The sequence below is a fragment of the Monodelphis domestica genome, chromosome 2 (genome assembly GCF_027887165.1).
Source record: "Monodelphis domestica isolate mMonDom1 chromosome 2, mMonDom1.pri, whole genome shotgun sequence".
Lineage (NCBI taxonomy): Eukaryota > Metazoa > Chordata > Mammalia > Didelphimorphia > Didelphidae > Monodelphis > Monodelphis domestica.
In genome coordinates this window covers 103,765,889-103,785,754 of record NC_077228.1, presented here as the reverse complement: position 1 = coordinate 103,785,754, position 19,866 = coordinate 103,765,889, and the positions used below count along the sequence as shown (strand labels likewise).

General features: G+C 42.2%; 1 protein-coding gene across 2 annotated transcripts in view; it reads left to right on the top strand.

Moving 5' to 3' along the window:
• Nucleotides 1-2,809: 2,809 nt before the first annotated feature.
• The window catches only part of CSRP1 (cysteine and glycine rich protein 1), a 40,356-nt gene continuing 23,299 nt past the window's right edge, over nt 2,810-19,866 (top strand). The window contains exons 1-2 of one of the 2 annotated variants that reach the window (XM_007481133.3): nt 2,810-2,920; nt 17,846-17,958. In XM_007481133.3, coding sequence (XP_007481195.1) covers nt 17,847-17,958 — 112 coding nt within the window. In that variant the 5' untranslated portion in view covers nt 2,810-2,920; nt 17,846. Of the gene's footprint in view, nt 2,921-5,157; nt 5,471-17,845; nt 17,959-19,866 lie in introns of those variants that run through there. The other variant, XM_001363487.5, reaches the window with a different exon arrangement.

Sequence of the window (19,866 nt, the reverse complement as noted above, 5' to 3'; positions counted from 1 at the left end):
CACAGGTATCCCACACAATCCACAAGGACAAACTATTGCGGAGCACAGTAATCAGATCTTAAAAACATTTCTTTTAAAACAAAAAGGGGGAGACAGCATCCCACATTGATGATTGGCAATAGCTGTATATACTATAAATAATTTGATCTTTACTTCCAATAATATATCCAGAGATGAAAATTTTTTCTCTGCATTTTCTTATGAATGAAATTCAGGCACCACTCCTGTGCTCCTTGCCCCAGAACAAAAACTTGGCATGTGGAAAGATGATAATCAAACTTGGCAAGAGGCAAGGACCACCCAGTGGTCCTGCAAGGCCGAGGTTCTGTTTGTGTCTCCACAGGTAAAGACAGAGTATGGCTCCCTCCTTGCTGAGTTCAAGAAATTGACCATAAAGAGAAGGACAAGGAGAGGACGCAGGAAGCCTCACAAGGAGACTTGACAACATCTCCATAAGATACTGACTCTTCTACTTCTATTCCAGAATTTAAGTGAAGCTACTGGAGTAAAGAGATGGTCTTTGGGGAACAACCAACTTGGGTAGAGTATGTCAGCATGGGACACGCTTTACCAGAAGTCATCTTATATACAAAAACTAACTGATATTCCTGGCATTTACCATTTTGAGAGACAAGCTAAGGACAACAATCAGGCCAACAATTTGTTTGTGCCTTTCAATTGGACTGGACTAGTTGAGGCACCCCCAGTGAGCATGCCTGCCCCTCAGATCTCTGCAGGTGCATTATTATGGTCTTCCTGACCTGTCAGACTCTTTCTGGATAGGACCTTATCATGTAGATAAAAGGGAAAAATATGAAGATTATGGCCCACTGCAATATCTAGGTTGGTTGGCTAGGGGAATCTTGTGATAGTATTTGGGGACAAGAAAGACCTATTTGTCCATATGTGATGGGATATGAACAAAGAGACACTGTTAATATGTTTCTGCCCTTGCTATCATGTAGATCTAAAAGGGCATCATGTATTCATTGGAAAAATATGATTTGGGTGTATTGGCATAACAACACAAGGTGTATTGGAAAGAAATTGGATTCTTATAAATTTCATGATTGTTTTATAGGATAAGCTCGCCTTTGTGGGTGATGCCCCCAGAGCTAATTGGTTACATTTTGCTAATTTCACACAGATTTTGACTGATTATGGAAAGATAGCCCTGGCATTGGATAAAGTAAATATGTCTCATTAGGTTAATGTTACTTATAATGGAAAAGTCCAAAAACCAGTAACTAGAAGTGTTACATTAGACATTCAAGGTAAACACTCAGGGGGGTGGTATCACTCACCAGCAGATAGAGCAATGGAAAAATTGTCTCAACTAATCAGCCCTAGGAAAAGAAGATGTATTTCTTGCTTAGTTTTAGGAATTGTAGCCCTTATAGCCGCCATAACAGCTACAACTGTCAGAAGTGTTTCTCTAGTAAAAAATGTAGCTAATGTACAGACCCTGGAACATGATGCAGAATACTTACATGGGCTTGCACAGAATGTAACCCAGGTTTTGCACTCACAGCAGGATATTAATACAAGGGTTTTTATGCTTTACAACAAATATCTAAAGATGTATTGTTATTAACCAATCAAGTGGAAATTTTAGCTATCAAGGGTAAATTAAGGTGTGATTATCGCTATTCAGCCTTTTGCCTCCTTCCTGTTAAAGCTAACATGTCTGATGCATTTGAAGAAATTAGAAATGATTTGCATTTGAAGAAATTAGAAATGATTTACAAGGTCTTTGGTTAAAAAGTAGCATCTCAGAGGATATTCAAGAATTGAACCATATCATTGATGAGATGGATAACTCTTTAGCTGAAGACTTTCGTCCCGAACATATTGCTGATTCCTTATACAATTGGATTGTCAGGCCAAAGTTGGCTATCTCCTTTAGCTCAAATGAGTATAACCATATTAACTTTCATACAGTTCATAGTTATCTTAGCGGTCCTTCTTCCCTGTCTGTTCCAACTCCTTTTGTCCAGCTTGGGCAAAATTGGCCGAATCTTGGCTCTCCACAGAAGTCTTTTGCAAAACAAATAGGGGGAATTGTAGTCAAGGAATACCTCCTCTTTTCTTTATTTGTATTTGCTTAAGATAAAGTTGTGGACTTGCTTGTCTTTGCTTCAGACAAAGATGAGGATTGACCTTCACCCATCCTGGGACCAAGGATGGAACAGTAAACATGAAGGATGCAGGATAACATTTATGAGAGGCAAATTGCGATTAGGTGGGCGCCTATCCCCTTGTCTGCCCCTCTTCCCCTTGTTTGTATTTGTAATAAACAAAGAATGTAGGTTAACCTTTGAACACCTGCCTATCCCTGGACCAAGGTTAGAGTTTCTGGAATGAAGAATGATAAATTCCTGTGGGTTTTGTCTAAGTAGTCTTTGCCTATAAAAGTTCTGTGTGAAGCAAATAAAATTGGCACTATTTCTCTCTTTTCATATAGTGTTCACCTCTTCTTTTATTACTCTTCATTTTTCGTTACCCCAAACAGGATGTCACAGGACTGGCCGACCCTGTGGATGAGTCTTGTAAGCCATAGAGTCTTACAGTAAGGACTTAGGGGAGGTGACATAGGAGAAAAACCCCTATATAAGAAAAAGCAGAATCTCTTGAGGAAGAAATCCTTTTGGAGGATCTCTGATGAGGATCGCTTGGGAAGAATCTCTTGAGAGAGGCTCTGGAGAAGGGAAGCTCTTGGAGGACAATCTCTAAGGAGGTCTCGCTGGAGCTCCTCTGAGGGGACTCTGTCCCTCTGGAGGCTCTGGAGAGAGGCCCTTTGGAACAGTCTCTGGCTGGAAGGCTCTTTGAGGAGGACTCTGGCTGGAACTCTCTCTGGTGAAGTCAGCTGAGATGGAGCTGTCCTGCTGTCACTAGAATCCTTGCTTAGACAGACCTTGTGGTGAGTGATAAAAGACTGACTGACTGATCTCTCTCAAGGCTCAGGTCTAGGCCATGTTGGCTTAAGGCCCTTCATACTTATTTCCTTTTTCTCTCTTTCCTTTAATTACTTATTGTATTATTAATTAAAATCTCTATAAAACCCAGTTGACTTGGGTATATTGAATAATTGGGAATATTTCCCTGGCGACTACCTTATATATTGATTTAAAAACAAGACACTGTAGTGGAAACATATTTTCAGCGGTCAAATTTACTCACCCTTTCTTATATCTATCATAATTTATATCTTCCACCATTTTAACTCACTACAATTTGTATCTATCAACCATTTTAATTATTACAATTTACGCCATACACTATTTTAATTAAAACAGTTTATGGCCTTCCAGCTATTTTAAATATTACAGTTTATGGCATCCCACTCTTTTAAATCTCACACCATATGGTTAAACAGAGAATGGGTTACTCCATTTAAAGTGTTTCTCTTCAATCTGAATTTTGTGTCATTCAGTATGTTGTGTGCTTTGGTTGGAATTTTCACATTCCTATAGTTCTTTTCTCCTCCCTCCAGTCTTTCTCTTCTAGCATCAAGTGTGTGGGAGAGGAAGAAATAATGGGGACTATGTCACTATATACTGATGCCATTGAGAAGTACATGGCAGAGTACAAAGAATTTGGGCCTCAAAGTCAAAAAGATCAGTTTTCAAATCCTGCCTCTTTGTCTCACCTAAGGTCTGGACCACTGGCCCTGAAAGGGGTACAACTAAGGTTTATATGATAAGACACATCCTGTCTGTGGGGGAATCTTAATTTATAACCAGCTAATCTGCTTAGTTCCATCCCCATCATCATCATCATGTACCATCCTACCCCCAGACTATGCTCATCACCAGGAGATTTCTTCAGCTTTGGTGCTCACACTTCCTCCATAACCTTCTTCATAACCAACTGTTGCTGTCCCTCTGATTGGAGGCCTGGAGGGTAAAATTAAAACAAAAACAAAAAACCTCTTCCCAAAGCTTCACTTTTAGAGGGCTCACAATCTCAGCCATCTCTTCATTTACAACCAGATGCTCTACTTGTTTTTGATTTCTCCTCCTCACCATCACCATCACCATCCCTCTCCTTTCCAGTTTTCTTTTGGATATTGCCTTCCCCTATTAAATTATAAACTCCTTGAGGGCAGAGTCTACTTTTTCTAATATGTATCCCCAACAATTAGCACAGTGCCTAGCACATAGTAGGTGGTTAATATTTATTGTACTGTATTGTGTGGTACTGGGCAAGTTACAAACTCTGGAGGCAACCTTCTGAGGTTATACATAGCAGAAAAGAGGCCAACCTACATTGCTATTGGGAGTTCCCTCACTGAGGAGTTTCTTATATCAACAAAATTGCAGCTTCAGTTCCTGTCCTCTGTTCCTACGTCAACTACAAGTCTGAGCTGGCAGAAACTCTGAGCATCCCAACAGAAGGTTTTACAAACTAGAGATTAGGATCCAGAGAGGTCAAGGGAAACTTTCAAACCCTTTCTGGGATGGGAAATGAACAGATTCTAGCAGCTGCTAGGTGGGTGGAAGAAAACTAGGTTTAGAGGAATGTAGGAAGCTGGATTACTCTACCTCCTTCACCTTATTACAGTTGGCTTACCTTCTTTCCATGTTGAACATCTACTGCTCTGAAAGTAGTAGGTTTTTGCTTTTTTTATTTATCCTGGGGGATGAGTATGTATCCTTGGGAACATTGTAAAGATGCATAAAAGAATTTGAAAACCTTAAAAAAAATTTTTCTTTTTGTTTTGGTGTTACTTGTAGTTTTTACATTACATTTGTTTAGGAATATTCCACTTTCCAATTCTCTGGGCTTTTTCTGGTAACAAAGCTTTTAAAACTTAACATTCATTTGTTTTGTTTTTAATTTTGAATTCCAAATTCTCTCCCTCTCTCTTTCCTCCCCCTCCCCATCCTTGAGAAGGCAAGCATTTTGATATAGATTATACACGTTATAAAATGTATAACAAAACTTTTTTAAAAGACAGTTCAACTAAACCCATCTGACACACTGACCACATCCGACAGTGTATGCAACATCTCTCACCCATAGGCTCCTACTTCTATAAGAAAGATCTCAGAGAAAGCCGGTGGGTTTTTACTATCCATCTGCTCAACAAGAAATCTAAAGACCTCTCCTTGTCCAGGCATCTAAGCCTCCGCTGGTCCCTCTAGGGGCCAGTGGTCCAGGCACCAGGTGGGATGCAGAACTCCCAGGCGCCTACCTCCCCGGGGCCTCCCTGGCGGGTTGGGCCGCGACAGGCTGGGCTGCCCCGGGGTCCTTTGGCGCCCCCGCCACAGTGCTCAGGAAACATGACATCAGCGCCCCGCTGGTGCTGTGTGCAAAGCTTTCTGATGGTTGGTGTTGCTCCGGGACACGCCTTCTCGGGAGGAGAACAAAAACAAAGCGGAGGGCCTGAGCGGCACCCGACCAACGGGCCACTTGAGAGAGCTCCCTCCAGCCGGTCCTTGGAGCCAGCCGCCGCCGCAGCCGTCAGGTGAGTGAGTGAGTGGCTCCTACCCTCCAGTTCCGTCAGGCAGCTGCTGCAAGGACCGGGCGTCCGGCCAGGGCTGTGCTCTCCCTCCTGCCGGGTTCCTGCAGTGGGCTCTGGGCATCCCCACCCTTCCTACCCTCACCAGCCTGGCTGGCACCCGCAGCGTGGCGCTCAGACAGGCGGGCCCTGCCCACTCGGATCCCGCGGCGGCGGGAAGTTTCCTGAGGGGATTTCTTGAGGATCCTCAGAGTTGAGCAGGAGGCAAAGGGGCAGAGGGAGGCAACTGGAGAAGAACGTTAGGAGACAAGTCTTGCCATCTGGGGTGGCTGCAGCCAGATGGGGCATGGCAATGGCTTCTCTGTCCTGAAGGTCCTCGGCCCCTGCAGCACCTGTCCCCGCAGAGGCTCTCCTCCTTCCTTTTTTCTCCTTCCTTTTACCTCCTTTCTGTTGGTACTGAGCGCACCCTGCGGGACGACAGTGACCAGAAAGCTGCTTCTTGGCTTTACTGACACTCCCTGAGTGTCACGAAGACAAAATGTGGGCATCTGTGTCATTCCATTCAAGGAACCTCCTATGTGCCAGGCACTATGTTCCCCTTACTCTCCAGCCCTCTGTATTCGGGGCTTGTTAGGGCCCAGAAATGAAAGGATTATGTGACTGGGGAGGGAGGGGGGTGGGGTGAGAGCGAGAGGACACTGGAGAGGACTCATGGTTTCAAATCTAGACTGAAACCCTCCTTACTCTCTCCCGAGGCTGTCAGCGTGCTGAAGTAGAGCTTGTTCATTTTCTGGAAGTGCTCTAAGTGCCCCCAAAGCTCCCAGCTGCCTTTCTCAGCGAGTTTGGAAGAGTTGCCCTTCCTGCTCTTATACTTACATATTTAAGACCTGTGCCTCAGGTTTGACTGCTGAGAGAAAATTCCAGAGTCCTGAAACTCCCGTCTTTGTGTGTCTCCTGGGTCCCTGGCAGCCCGACCCCCAGTTCTGTCTTTTCCGACATGAAGACATTCCATAGAACCATAGAAGGATACAGCTGGAAGGGGCCATAGAAGTCTAGTCTAAACTCTCCATTCCCGCCTTTTCCTGTCCCCCCCACCCCACCCCCCTTTTTTGAGTTTGAGTCAGGATCTGCGTCTTAGATGGCAACGGTACAATGTACTTCCTTAACTTCCTTCTATAAAATGCTGGGTTCTGCCTTTGCCTACTCCAGTTCCTCCATTTTAGGGGAAGAATGAATTGATCGGCCTAATTGCCCCTTTGCCTGTCTTGGGGGATTAAATGAGGCAGAACATCCTTGTTGGGACTTAGCCTGTGACAGAGCTGAAATGAGAAGGGTGTTGGGAAAAAGTAACAAGAATTATAGAGCTGAATGGTTCATTCTTTCATAGCCTGCCCCTGCTAGTTCCAGAGTATCCATATAATAACTGGGGGGAAAAAATAGACAGGGCTGGGGAGTGAGGGTGTGCACCTAGGTGGCTTAGTGGATTGAGATCCAGGCCTAGAGATGGTCCAGGGTTCAAGGTCTCAGGTACTTCCTAGCTGTGTGACCCTGGGCAAGTCATGTAACCCCCATTGCCTAGCCCTTACTACTCTTCTACCATTGGACACAAAGATGGAATGTAAAGGTTTTATAAAAAAGAAAAATAGACAATAATAATCTCAATTTTAAAAAATCAGAATTAGAAAGGTAAGCATACATAGAACCAACAAGTTTACAACTAATGTTACCATAGATTTATTTATATGTGAGCTATAATAAAATAACAATAACACCCTAATTAAGTGTTCTTTCCAGGTGGAAGTTAGAGTGAGAGTAGAAAGAGGGTATCAGGGCATTAAGTAGATCTTGCTAAACCATTTTGGTGTCTAATTTTTTAGGTCTCCACATCAAACAGCACATGATATAGTGGATAGTGTTTGACTTGGAGTCAGGAAGACCTGAGTTCAAATCCCAACTCTACCACTTACTTGGTATGACCTTGTGCAAATCCTTCATTCAATCTGGTTCTCAATTTCTCATCTTTAAATGAGGGCATTGGATTGAATGACTATTAGGGTCTTTCCATATATAAACCTATGAGTGCCTTGGTTCTGTTCCTTCCCTCTCAAAGAAATCCTGTGTTGAAGGAATTTCTTCATTAATTCTCTTATCAGCTCTGATGTTATGGGAGAGAGCTTCTCCCACCTAGAGTGGAGAATAGAAGAATCCCCCCTTTCCCTTGTTTTCTGAGGAGCTCTGATATCTTTGAATCATTATCCCATTTTCTTGAACTGATCTCTAGCCCTGATGGATCAGCCCAGATCACTGAGTCATTGCTTTAGAGGAAAGCTATTTAGCTGGCATGAACTCAGATGAACTTCACATGTCCACCAAGCAAGTCAGCTTGCATTTTGAATTTTCCCAGAGTTCATCCTTCTCATTAAGCTATATGTAGTAGGTCAGAGAGAAAAGGAAGTTCACTAGAGTGGGTTTTAAAATATAGGATGATTGGGCTTTCTGGCTTTACAAAGCATAAGAAGGGGTGGAGGAAGGGAAGTGGCAGGCCAGCTAGACAGAGAGGGCTGTATTTTCATTAGCACATTTTAGTGCTAGAAAGAATCTTTGTGAGAACTGGACTGCTAATGAGGGATAAAGTAATGAAGGAGAGAGATGCATGGAGACACGAGAGACAGAGACCTAGAGCTAAAGAGAGAGTGAGGCAAGAGGCCCAGGAAAATAAGGAAAGACATCAATCCCGCCTCCCCTCAAGTCCCATTTAAATCTGAATTCATTAATCTGGCTTTTCCCCCTGACTATGCTGGACCTTTTCTTTCTTAATTTCAAATATCTTTTTCTTTTGGCAATGAGAGCTAGAGTTTAAGAAGACTAGGACTTAGAAATCTGGAGTTCTTAGCTGATCTGTCCCACAGAGTGGGATTTGATTGGTCATGTTTCATTGCCTTTATTGAAACCCTGTTAATAGCTACTTGCCTGTTTTCCTTAGGTTAGTAACAATGTAGAAACTGCAGGCTAGGCGAGTAGAAATGTGCTCAAGTAATTCTGTGTGGTACTCTGGGAAGAAAGGGCAGATTTGGAATGATTATGTTGGCCTTTGGAGTTTATATATTTGGTAGTAAAAACCACCCTCCCAAAGAGTTCCGGACTGGAATGAGATCCAGGAAGAAAGATATGAAGGAAACTCAACAGGAGCCACACCTAATGGGTTTTCTCTGATTGATCTCAATTTCTCAGGGTCAATCAGAATGCTTAAAAACACTGAAAAAGGTAGAAATGGACACTAGGCTGTCTCAGCAGAGATCAAGCAAGGTTGTCCTTACGGGACTTTTTTGCCTCACTTTTCCAAATTCCCCTTAATATGTCAGACAATCCTTTAAGTATGTTAACACCAAAGTAACATGGCTAGAGAAAATACAATTACAAGACAATAGACAACATTTGTGTTCTATTTTAGATTTTTAAAAATTCTTATAATGTATCTATTTTATAGATTTAAATTTTAACCAAATTTGGACAATTTAAGGAAGTAAAGAAGCCTAAAAAAATGTCACATAGTACCATAATGACAGGGGCAGGATTAGAATGTGTAGCCTTCCAATTTTCTGCCAAATAAATATCTGTTGAGGGAGAAAGTCCCTGGGATCCTTATATATATGGTTATACCAGATCCAAGAGGTTTATGGGGAGCAGAATATGTCTAGAAAAGGAATTTTCTTGCAAAAACTAGGATCAGAGAGAGATCTTTAAGGGCAGAAGAGAGACAAAGGCGTTAAATGGGGTTAGAGAGGGAGACTGAGCATTACCCCTCTGTCACTGTCTAGAGGGGTAAGCCCCTTGCATCCTGCCGGCTGCCTCCAGTTGACAGGAATTTATATGATAATGATGTGGCTGGAATACATCTCTCCCTAGGAATTTGTCTGACGTCGCCTATTAGTGATTCCCATGTATGGTAAAGTGTGTAAATAGTGAGGCTTCTGGTATTTCCAGGCTTGGGTTCCGTAGCTTCCCCTGGGCTAGAGGAAGTGTCTAGGCTCTTGAAAGATGACATGTTAGGGGAAATAAAATGAAGGCTAGCTACCAGGGTCTGGGATCTGTCCTCAGAGATGTCAAGTACTTCTTTCATTAGTGTCCTTGTTTAGGGGAATGGCACAAGGGAAGTAGGATCAGTAGTTAAAAAACTAAACTACAAACTAAAAACTGGTCTAATTCTTAGACTGCTGCCCCTACTACCTTCATCTTTGAGAAGCACTATGATCTAATGGAAACAATATTGGACCTGGAGTCAGAAGACTTAGGTTCTGTTTTCCCTCTGCCACTTACTAACTTAATGACACTGGAAGTCACTTAATCTCCCTAAACTTCTTAATCTATAAGATGGAGGGAGGGAACATAGATGGTACTTTTAGAGCTATGATCATCCTAAAGGAGCCAGTGTATATATAATGCTAGTTATAATTTTCCCTGACTCAGTTTCTTTTTAAAAAATTAGTTTGTTACATTAAAATTCTTAGGTATCTCCCTCCCTCCCTTCCTTCCTTCCTCCCTCTCTTCCTTCCTTCCTACACCAGAGAAGGCATTGTTTGCCCCCCAAAAATATTTATATATAAAACTGTCTTGCTTGTTTCTCTTAGTTCTTTCTCTGGAGGTGGACATACACAAGTCATTTTTCAACCAATATTTCCAAAGCTATATATAATGTTCCCTTAGTTCTGCTTGTTTCACTCTTCATAATTTAACATACAAGAGTCAGTTTCTATGCATAATGTCCTATAGATGGTACTATGGGGAGATATAGAGGATAGACAGGAAGCCTGTCTTGTAGGTTTGTTCTTGTAGGTTCTGATTGGCTTGTAGGTTTTCCCTTTTCTTTGCCTACTGGTCGCTCATATTTTGGTTAGTCAAATGTATGAAGAATTAAAATGCATATTTAACGCAATCAAAATTGACTTCAAACCAAAATTTAAAAATTTAAAAAGCACAAACTGAAGTCTCAGGGCATGTTATAGGGAGGATTGGGGGTGATATCAGTCAAGAAAAGCTTCCTGGAGAAGGTGAGCTTAAAAGAGATAGGAAGAAATGGAAGTCTATGGCTTAGGTGAGAGAAAGACAGGATATTCAAGAGGAGGCCACAAAGGTTGAGTTTCTTCAGCTGTTAGAGCGAAAGGGATTGACTTTAGGGATCATGGGAGAATAGACCTAGAATTGGAAAGTGCTTTTGAGAGCATGTAGTTTAGCACCCTTATTTTACAAATAAAGAAACTGAAGCATAGAGGCATGAAGTGACTCCTAATGACCTTGGGTCATGAAATCAATTTGTGGAAGGTCTAGAACCGATTCCAGACACACTGTACTTTTCACTGCACCCACAATGTTACTGATTGTGTGGCCCCAAGCTTGCCATATGGTGCCACTAAGCCAGAATCCCACCACCACAACTTTGTGTGCCTTTTTTGCTTAATCTATATTGGGGTATTCTCGGCGGTATTCCATCTCCACTCTGTATTAACCACACAAGGCACATTCAGGAGACTTACTGTGGAGAGGTTTAGTTTCTGAGGCCATCTCCTTATCCTCAGAATGATCTGTTTCTGCCCAATGATCCTGTTCCTCCTTAGAAGTGACTTCTAGGCTTTGAAAAAAGTCTTATTTTCCAGGCCACTAATACCTCTTCCAGGACATTAACCCCAAGCCCTAATAGATAGGACAATTTCTGCTTTTTCTCTTTGAAGTTCTCTGCAAAATGGAGGATTAGGTGAGCTTAGGTTGCAAAACTCAAGGGCCTGAGAGCTCTTTTGTGTACCTGGCCAGATACCAAAGAGCCCAGGTAATGTTAGCAGAATTTTTCCTAACTAGGCAACCACTTGACTCCATGAAACCAAGTGGGTGGGGATGTAGAGGGAGTGTTTGAATGTTGCCCTTTTTCTAGGGGTAACTTTGATTGTGTTTGAGATGAGAGAAACAAGATATAAGGAGTAGATTGTCTATTATTTCTTTGGGATAAATGAATTAGTGGAATGATGGGGAAAAAAAAGAAACAATTCTTTATCCTGTCTTATTTGGTGCATTGACTGAGAGGTAATGTGTTCATAATTAAACCAGATGTCTATGGATAATCGGTGACTCACATGTGTATTGTTCAGTGGTGGTTGACTCTTTGTGACTCCATCTGGAGCTTTCTTGGCAAAGATACTGGGGTGGTTTGCCATTTCCTTCTCCAGCTTATTTTATATGTGGAAAAACTGAGGCAGAGTTAAGAGACTTGTCCAAGATCACACAGCTAGTAAGTATCTGAGACCAGATTTCAATTTAGCTCTTTCATGACTTCTGGCCCTGCCCTCTAGCCACAATGTCATCTAGCTGTCTTCTAGACAAATAGAGGTTAAATGACTTGCCTAAGGTCACCTGGCTAGTAAATGTCTAAGACTAGATTTGAACTCAGATCTTCCTGACTCTGGGCCCAGCTATCTATCCATTGTTTCACCTACCTGCCCCTTCAAGTAGGTGTAGTGGTTTGAATAAATGCTAGTATATAACCTTTATTTAGTACCTTAAGGTTTGCAAAGCACTTTGCATATGTTGTCTCACTTGGTCTTCACAATAACCCTGGGAGGTAGGTGCTTTTATTATCCCCATTTTGAAGATGAGGAAACAATTAATAGAAGTTAAAGAGTGTTAGAGGTCTTTTGACTCCAAGTCTAGCCATTTACTGTGCAAACAAACTGCCCCAAAGTGCTTTCCTTTGAAAAAGAAGGAATAAACATTATTATTACCATTTGACAGGTGAAGAAACTGAGACTCAAAAGTTTGTCCTTTTTTCCCCTCTGATCTCTAGTAGTCATCAGAACTGGGAGTCAAACACATTTTTCCCTAAGATCATAGATTTAAGACTGAAAGGGATCTTAGAAACTCCTTCATTTTACAGATGAGGAAACTGAGGCTTAAAAGTGAAGAAAGTCACAGAGTTAAGATTCAAACTGAAGCCTTCTGACTCTAAACTCAATATTGTTTCCATTATATACTATAGCGAAATGGGTTACTTATTTTCCATTTAATTTTCCCTAAACTCTAGCCCTTCTGATCCTAAAAAATCATATCAAGCCTTATTTAAAAATGGGATTAGGGAAGAACCAGGTGGGGAAGCTGCTGCCATCTTGGATCCCTCTTCAAGGATGTCTCATAACAGAGGGATTGTGGTCAAATGATAGGATTAGCCACATGACACTAGAAGCTGATCTTTAAAGGTGCCAGCCCCAGATTTCCTGTTATTTGAAGTGAACAGGGAACAGCACATCTCTAACAGCCAGGAGGCAACTTCCCCTTCTCAAAAGGTTGTGTTTTCATAACTGATTTGTTAGGCCTGAACTCCAAATACATTTATTGTGTACCTACTCCATGCAAGGCATTACATGTGGCTTCTGTGTACAGGAGAGCATAAAGCACCCAGGAGAATGCTGTGCATGCAGTAGATGTATGGCTGGCACTTTTATTCAAAGCAATGGTTACTAACAATCATCCAGAACATAGTTCAAGATGGGTGGTCATATAGGCCAACTGAAAGGTAAATCCTCATTTTTTATAGATTGGGGGGGATACAGAATGTATCCTCTACATATATATGGAGGCAAGATTGTTTAATGGGATGATCCAAACAACAAGCATTTTAATAAATTCTTACCATATGTTAAGAGACAGGGACATGAAGAAAGACAAAAACAAAACAAAAAAAGTCCCTGCCCTCAAGGAGCTAAAATTAATTTTAAAAAAATTTAAGCCCTTACCTTATATCTTAGAATCAATACTAAATATGGGCTCTTAGGCACAAGAGTAATAAGGGCAGGCATTGAGGGTTTAGTGACTTGCCCAAGGTCATACAACTAGGAAGTATCAGAGATCAAATTTGAACCCAGAACCTCTAGGCTCTCTAACTACTGAACCACCTAACTGCTCCAAGGAGCTAAAATTCTAATAGGAAAACCACATGCAAATAAACATAGAAGATATATAAAGTTTAAATGAGAAACAATCTTATAACTTATAACCAGAAGACCTTCACTAGAATTCTAGCTCTGCAAATTTCATGCTGTATGGCCTTGGGCATATTCCAGTCTTTATGAACCTTAATTTTCTCATTTGTTCTTGCACAACCAGAGTTAAAGTATAATTGTGAGAATCAAGTTAGAGAATATGTAAGATACATATTGATAGCTATGTGGTGCAGTGGATAGAACACCACGCCTGGAGTCAGGAAGGGCTGAATTCAAAATATGGCCTCAGCCATTTGTGAGCTGTGTGACCCTGGGCAAGTCACTTAGCCCCCATTTGCCTCAATTCCTCCTCTGTAAAATGGGTACACACTAGAGAAGGAAATGGCAAACTACTCCAGTGTTTTTGCCAGTTAAACCCCATGGACAAAAGTCCATGAGGTCCCATAGAGTCAGACAGAACTGAGCAACAAGTTGTATGTTACAAAGGGGAACTGAGGCTCAGAGCATCAGATGGGTACCAGGACCCATCACCATCAGCAGAGCTGAGACAGAGAATTCAGCAGACTTTCAAGAATGAAGTGAAGAAATTGCTCCAAGAGCATCTGGTCCAGTGCCTGGGAGGTAGGCTTACGGGTTTACCTGGGGAGCCCATTGGATGATGAACAAGAGTCTTAATTTGAGCAGGTTTTGTGAGGGTTTGGGAGTGAGTCTCCTAGGAGAGGACTTGCCCTTTTCAGAGCCTCCGTCTCTCAAGAAGAATGAAAAGAAGGGCCCCCTCCCTCCGCCTGGTGACATAGAGCCTTGGAGAAGCAGGTCTCCTTTTAAGGCAATCCAGGATTCCAGATGTCAAGAACTTGGCCAAAAAGAAGGGGGTTGGGCAGAAACCAAGAGGAGGTGGAGTGAGAAGTGAACTGAAAACCCAACTTCTCCCCCATAGAGAGAAAGAAAGAATAGCCAAGTTTATTGTAGTGGAGCATCTCCTCTAATATGAAACTGGCAAGGCATCCCCTAGGAAAGGCCCTTAACGGGATTGAACGGAATGTCACCAAAGCCCCTGTGGGTCTCCAAAGCCTCTTTGCTCCTTCTGCCTCCCTGGCTCTGAGCTTCCCCCTCATTAGTTACTTTTAAGTCAGTCCCAGTCTTCCCAACCAAGTGATTAATGGAATCTTTAGGAGGCCAGACTGGTTTTATCTGTTATATGAGAATACCCCAATAAGAAGCCTCCGGGGACAGATTTTCTCCCTGACCGGTCTTCTGGTCTCCATCTTTTCTTCTGTTTTTCTTGATTCCCTGGGAACTTGCATGGACGTTTGCCCATGGCTAAAAGCCAGGAGAAACAAGGTCTGGCTTCTATGGCGCTCAGCAAAGGAGTGTTGTGGGTCTCCCCCCCAGGGCAAAGAGCTCTTATATCTAAAAAACCCAAACCAAACAAAAATACTTCATTTGAAAGCTGGCTTTCCACAATTTAGTACAGGGCAAAATTCACACTTGAGGGGGAAGCATAATCTCTTGTTGGGTCCCACAACCCCAACTTGTCCCTCCAGGGAGCGCAGAGAGGTTTCAGAGGACCTGGGTTTGAATTGCTGCTCCAATATATAGGTGTATAACTGTGAGAAAATCTTAATGATTCTGAGCCTCAGTATGGTAATTTGTCAAATGGGTACAATAATAGCTGTAGTGACTTGACCTCTCAGAATGTTTACTTTGTAAGCCCCAATGTGCTATATAAACCTGAACTATGAGGGCAGCCTCACACCAGACAAAGCCATCAGGACTTGAAGATGCTTCGGGGCCTGGGATGAAGGAAATGGTATTCGAGATTAGAGTAAGGAAAGGGGACTGATAGCAGAGAGTAGGGTGAGAGTCTCCTGGATGCTTTGAAACAGAATATATCCTGTTTGGAAGCATAGATCTAGTGGTCCAGGATCACAGAAATTTAGGCAGAGAATGGAGAGAGCTTCGAGTTAGTTCATTCAGACATTCAGACATTTCTCAAAATGAGGAAGTTGAGGGATACCCAAAAAGCTGAAGCGACTTACTTGTTCAAGGTCACACAGGTAGTCAGTGGAGAGCTGGCATTTTAACTCCAGGCCCAAGATTCCAAATTCAGGCTTTCTATTCCACCATAAGGAAGAGACTGAAGAATGGTGAGACTTAAGCATGCAAATGAATGAAGCTGTGGGCTTTGGATATGATGGTGGTGGTGGTGTTTTTCAGTCCTGTCTGACTCTTCATGACTTTATTTGGAGTTTCCTTGGCAAAGAAACCAGTGATTTGTCATTTCCTTTTCCAGCTTATTTGACAGAAGGGGAAATTGAGACAGAGTTAATTGACTTCCCCAGGGTCACACAGCTAGAAAGTGTTTAAGGCCAGAGTTGAATTCAGGAAGATGAGTCTTCTTGACTCCAGGGCTGGCATTCTATCCACTATACCACCAATGGGCCCCTATACATGGTGTATATAAGCCAAACATGCTCCAAAATGTTGGAGAAAACAGCACGGTACAGGGGAAAGAGTTCTGAACTACTAAACTTCAGAAATGGGATCTGTATTTGGATCCTGGTACTGCCACTTATTTCCTCTTCTCGGGGCCTCAGTTTCCTCACCTGTAAAATGAAGGAACTGGAATAGATGACCTCCAAATTTCCTTCCAACTCTGTCTTTGTGATGCTTGCTTCTATTATCCTCTGACTTGGAAAAGAAAGGTGATAGTCTTTCTTGCTATAGGATCCCTCCCTTATTTGGTTCTAGATTCTTTAGGATTTTATTGAATTGTCCTTTACCTAATGAGTGGTGTGGGGACAAGAAGAGAGATCTCTGGGAGCCAACTCCCACTTGAAATTTTCTGCCTTAATGCTGATCAAACAGAACCCTTCATCACCTTTGAAACCCCTCCAGGAATATGTCTTCCCAGTTTGGTCATTGCAGTTCTTCTAGCATACACACTCCAACTCTCCCAAACATTTATTCATCAACAGATATTTATCCAATGCCTGCATATTGGTTCAAGGTCCTGGGGCAATAGGTAGAATGAGAGATGGGGGAGGCGAATGGTCCCCAAGATGTGTAAGACAAAGTCCTTAATGTGTGTTTTAAGTATCTATGCATGTTTTGGTCTCTTTAATCAGACTGGGGGTTCCCCGAGAACTAGCCCTGAGTTTTCTCCTATATCTTGTCTGCACAAGTTTCTGTTGAAACTTGGGAAGCATTTAGCACAGATGTAGGATCTGGGTGATCTATTATGCCGAAATAATAAATAATACATTTAGGATATTTTGTAAACCATGTGCTACATGAATGTCAACTGCTATCATCATTATCCCCATCTCCACCACCATGATCATCATCTTCACCATCATTATCATTATTATTCTAGAGAGACAGCATGGTGTAATGGATAGCGAGTCAGCATTGGAAAACAAGGGGATGTCCCAAGGGGAATGGCTGAACAAACTGTGGTATATGATGGTGATAAAATGCTATTGTGTACTTTGGACTTTGTTTCTGGACAAAGGATTGTTGAACCTCTTCAGCAAGGGTTTTTGTGACTTTTTTATGACTAGTATCTTCAGCTGTTATTTACTTCTTGTATCATTAACTTTTCACATACTTATGTTTTGTCTTTTCTTTTTTTTTTTAACCCTGACCTTCAGTCTTAGAATCAATACTCTGTATTGGTTCCAAGGCAGAAGAGTGGTAAGGGCTGGGCAATGGGGGTTAAGTGACTTGCCCAAAGTCACTACCTTCTGTCTTAGCATTAACTGTAAGACAAAAGAGTGGTGAGGGCTAGGTTAAGTGACTTGGACAGGGTCTTAAACAGATAGGAATTGTCTAAAGCCACATTTAATCCTGATTCTCTATCTACTGAGTTGCCTAGTGGTCCCCTTGTTTCATCTTTTCAACTGGAGATAAGCCCTGGAAAGGCAGGGACTGAACTGTACTTCTTTGAATTTCCCAACAGTATCTAGAATAGAAAGCCTTGGTGGGAAAGAATACTGGCTTTAAGGTCAGAGGTGCCGAGTTTCTGCCTCTCATATTTATTTCCTTTGTGATGATGGCAAGTCATTTAATTTCACTGGGCCTCAGTTTCCTCATTTATAAAATGAGGGGCCTGAACTAGATGATATGTTTCAGGCTCTAAAAGTATGCTTTTGTTGACTTGTTTTGGATGGAAACCTCTATAGGATAGCTAGATTAAGGGAGGATACCTTTGAAGCAAATGAAGGCCAATGACTGGGGAGGGCATGGCTGTCCATGGATGGCTGCCATCTTGAAGTATACAAGTCTCAGGGTTACGTCTAGTTCTGCCTCCATGGCACCCTCATTGTTCCTCAGCCTTCTGTCTTTTCTCTGTGCTTCCACAGGTTTTTCATGCCTTGTTTCTGCATTTCTTTCTTAGGATGCCAAACTGGGGAGGAGGCAAAAAATGTGGCGTATGCCAAAAGACGGTTTATTTTGCTGAAGAGGTTCAATGTGAAGGCAACAGCTTCCACAAGTCCTGCTTCCTGTGCAGTGAGTATGGTGCTGTTGGGCTCTGCTGTTGCCATGGGATGCTGGGACCCAGGATCTGCTAGCACTGGCTGGGCCTATCAACACTCTAGGGAACCCATCCTAGGGAATGGATATTGTCTAAATTTGGCTGAAACAGCAACTGGGGAGGGCAATGCTGTAAAGACCTCTTTGTTCTCCCAAGAAGCTGCTTTCCTAGGAGAGGAACTGGCCACAAGTTGGCAGGGGTGGCACGATGTTTAGCAGATGAGAACAGAACATGTTGGGACTTTGTAAACAAAACTTTTCTCCTTTGGAATTTTGTTCTATTCTTCTTAGTCATTGTCCAGACATTTAGGAGCCAGACTCTTGGGCCCCAAAGAATCACTAGCCTTTGAACCCAAACTTACTCTTAGCATAAGACAATGAAGGCAACTGGTCACTCCAGAGCAGAAGGGCACCAAATCTGGGGTTAGATCTGTATCTATGTTTCCATTCATCACCTGTTCCTTAAGGCTCAGTTACTGTTTGTCATCATACTTAGAGCAAGATGAGGAAGGAGCTCAGAGTCACAAACTCTTATCTGGGCAGTTGGGTGGCTCAGTGGGTTGAGAGACAGACCTAGAGACAGGAGATCCTGGGTTCAAATCTGGTCTCAGACATGTCCTAGCTGTGTGACTCTGGGCAAGTCACTTAACCTCCATTGCCTTGCCCTTACCATTCTTCTGCCTTGGAGCCAATACATTGTATTGATTCTAAGGTGGAAAGTGAAGGTTTAAAAAATAAAAGACAATATTTACCCTCCCTCAGACCTGGAGTGGGTAAGAAAGTGGACAGAGAGATCTGCTTGCCTTGTGTGATTGACGTGTGTCATACCAAGTAACTGAACTGTCGAGGAGACTTAGGAGTCCTCACTTTGTAAGCTGGCAGATGGTTTTATCATTGGAGTAGCGATTCCTAGGGTCAGCTTGATAGCAAATGGGGACAGGTCAGTGAGGAAGTATCAGCTGAACACCCATTGGGACTGAAAATATCCCAAGGCTGGTTCTAGTCCTTCCCTTAAGATGAGTAAAGCCAAAGACTATGAACTGTTCAAACCTACTAGAACAACCTGTTCTAGTAGCCAGCAAAATGTCCATGGTCTGGGTATTCAAAGGGGGCTTTTTCTTTATCACTGGGCTTCTCTGAAGAGAGACAGACAGACAGATAGACACAGAGACAAGGAAAGAAAGAAAGAAAGAAAGAAAGAAAGAAAGAAAGAAAGAAAGAAAGAAAGAAAGAAAGAAAGAAAGAAAGAAAGACAGAAAGAAAGAAAGAAAGAAAGAAAGAAAGAAAGAAAGAAAGAAAGAAAGAAAGAAAGAAAGAAAGAGTCTTAAAGGAAGGAAGGAGGGAAGAAAGAGAAAGAGATGAAGACAAGATAAAGACAGAGAAGGAAGGAGGAGAAGAGACACCCACAGACAAAAAGGAGATATATATAGAGAGAGAGACAGAGACAGAGATAGAGACCAAAAAAAAAAAAAAAGAGAGAGAGAGAGAGAGAGAGAGAAGACAGAGACAGAGAGGTAGGGAGAAGGAGGAGACACTCATACAAAGACAAAGAAGATATACAGACAGACAAAAAGAGAGAGGCCAGAAGGAGGGGCAAGAAAGGAGAGGCAGAGATCAAGACAAAGAGAAAGAGACAGAAACAGAGAGAGATAAAAGGAGTAGTGAAGGAGAAAGAGAGACACACATACCCAGGGGTTTTCAGAACTTTGGAATACACTTCTCAAGTCACAAAATGGTTGAATTTAGCCAGTCAGTCAACACACATTAATTAAACACTTATTATTTATGCCAGGCACTGTGCCCAGCACTGGGGATACAATGAAAGACAAGTACATGTTACTTGTTCTCAAGGTGCTTACATTCTTCTTTTCTTAAAGCCCTTAC